This window comes from Laccaria bicolor, genomic scaffold (genome assembly GCF_000143565.1).
Source record: "Laccaria bicolor S238N-H82 LACBIscaffold_206 genomic scaffold, whole genome shotgun sequence".
Taxonomy (NCBI): domain Eukaryota; kingdom Fungi; phylum Basidiomycota; class Agaricomycetes; order Agaricales; family Hydnangiaceae; genus Laccaria; species Laccaria bicolor.
The window spans coordinates 5,216-6,906 of NW_001890064.1; the positions used below are offsets into that span (position 1 = coordinate 5,216).

The 1,691-nt window shown below is 37.7% G+C and overlaps 2 protein-coding genes across 2 annotated transcripts; both read right to left on the reverse strand.

Moving 5' to 3' along the window:
- Nucleotides 1-43: 43 nt before the first annotated feature.
- LACBIDRAFT_335958 (uncharacterized protein) lies at nucleotides 44-1,005 on the reverse strand (the record flags this gene model as incomplete). Its single annotated transcript, XM_001890868.1, has 8 exons — nucleotides 44-221; nucleotides 270-305; nucleotides 372-410; nucleotides 466-489; nucleotides 543-674; nucleotides 753-815; nucleotides 897-904; nucleotides 946-1,005. 8 exons carry the CDS (start codon nucleotides 1,003-1,005, stop codon nucleotides 44-46), a joined length of 540 nt encoding a protein of 179 aa, XP_001890903.1.
- Nucleotides 1,006-1,273: 268 nt separating this feature from the next.
- Nucleotides 1,274-1,594, reverse strand: LACBIDRAFT_302074 (uncharacterized protein; the record flags this gene model as incomplete). Its single annotated transcript, XM_001890869.1, has 1 exon — nucleotides 1,274-1,594. The coding sequence occupies one exon, from the start codon at nucleotides 1,592-1,594 to the stop codon at nucleotides 1,274-1,276; it is 321 nt and encodes a 106-aa protein (XP_001890904.1).
- Between the last annotated feature and the right edge of the window lie 97 nt (nucleotides 1,595-1,691).

The following is a 1,691-nucleotide window of genomic DNA, read 5'->3' on the forward strand; positions in this document are numbered from 1 at the left end:
TCTGACGTGGTGTATCAGCATTTTTGTTCAAACAAAAGAAATATTAGACTTGCTTGATATGCTTCTTTTTTCCTTCAGAAGGGAGATCATCGTCATCACCGTCAGACCCCTCCTTGCCACTTTCTTCGTACTTCTCAATCTCTGCTTCATCATCTGCAATTTCCTTTCCAAGTTTACGCATTGCCTTCTTGTTGTCGACTTGCATCTTCTTTGCTTTTGCACTACAAATGCTTTAATGAAAGCTGGAATGCCATTGACTGGTCACTCACATTGACTTGTCAAATTCTTTCCCATAGGGTACGCTCCTGCACAGGAATTCCGAAGGATAGCTCAGCAATGCAATAATAAATAACTTAATAAAAGGAACTTACTTTTTGGACAAGGGAGATGAATCAAGTTCAACATCCATTCTGGACAGAAAAGTTTAGCGCCTTTGTCAAAATTTACCCTCGATGAAAGACACACTCATCAGAGCTCCCACGAGAAGAGCTGAATAAAAATAAGCAAAAGATGAAGTTAACTCCATGTGATTGTAGACCCACCTGTCAGATATGTCCGTCTTCTTGGATGAGACCTTGCTAGAGGACTTGGAGCGTTTTCCTTTGGGAGTTTTGCGCATTTTTTTAGCAGGAGACTTGACTACAAATGGATCCTCATCGGAATCCTGAGCCGATCTACGGGTCCTTTTTTTACCAACACTTAACACGTGTCAACTCATAGTGCATATGGCAATTGTTGAAACAAACACTTACGTTTCAGCCTTTACCGAAGTGGCTTTCGACTTCTTCTTCTTGCTTGGTGTAGGTTCCGGAGATCTGTATATATGATTCATGAACGTACATGAACCAAGGAAGATATATACTCTATGGCTTCCTCTTCAGAAGCTTCAGACCCACTGGTATTTCTGTATAAAATTGTTAAGCAGGAAGCCAAGCTAAATATCACTTGTGGGTGTGGGCCAGTGCTGTGCATGGCATGTATGAGTCCTTCCCATGGACCTCCCATGCTGAAAAATATGTAGAGTAAGTTTTTTTTTAAAAAGGCATATTTTAACATTTTCATCAACAATGGATGCAAGCCACATTAATGTAAACCAAGAGATTGTGAATAATGTTACAGTAACAATGTCTAAAAAATTGCAAAATCATTTGACATTTATTTACAATTCTTTATAATCATTTGCTTCAAATCAATGTGGCTTGCATTCAATGTTATAAAGATATTAATCTAGAATTCTATTTTAATGTTAAATTTATCAAGACAAAGTTCTAATTTAAAGTTGAGAATATACAGCTAAAACAAGTTCCTGATCTTGATAGTATCTAAGATCATTATTGCTTTTATCATCTAGCTGCCCATCTTCTATACACTTATTTTTGGTGGTTATCCCATTATGGAACCAAACTTTACCTTCATATGAAAAAACTCTAGAGGTGAAATGATTATCCCCATGGTATATGATCCCTCTCAGGCTCAGTAAAACTTCTTCTCCATTTACTACAAACTTTACCTTGTGACTAGTTTCAGTATTACAGTATGGGTACTCCAGGATGATAATCTTTGGAACCTCTGCATAGGATACATGCTCAATCATTTCACCTGAGCAACCCCCACATATTTCTGTAGATGGCTTCTGAATTGATCCTATCCATTTTGAAGTTGATGCTGGTATAGGGTCAGATGCATGTAGA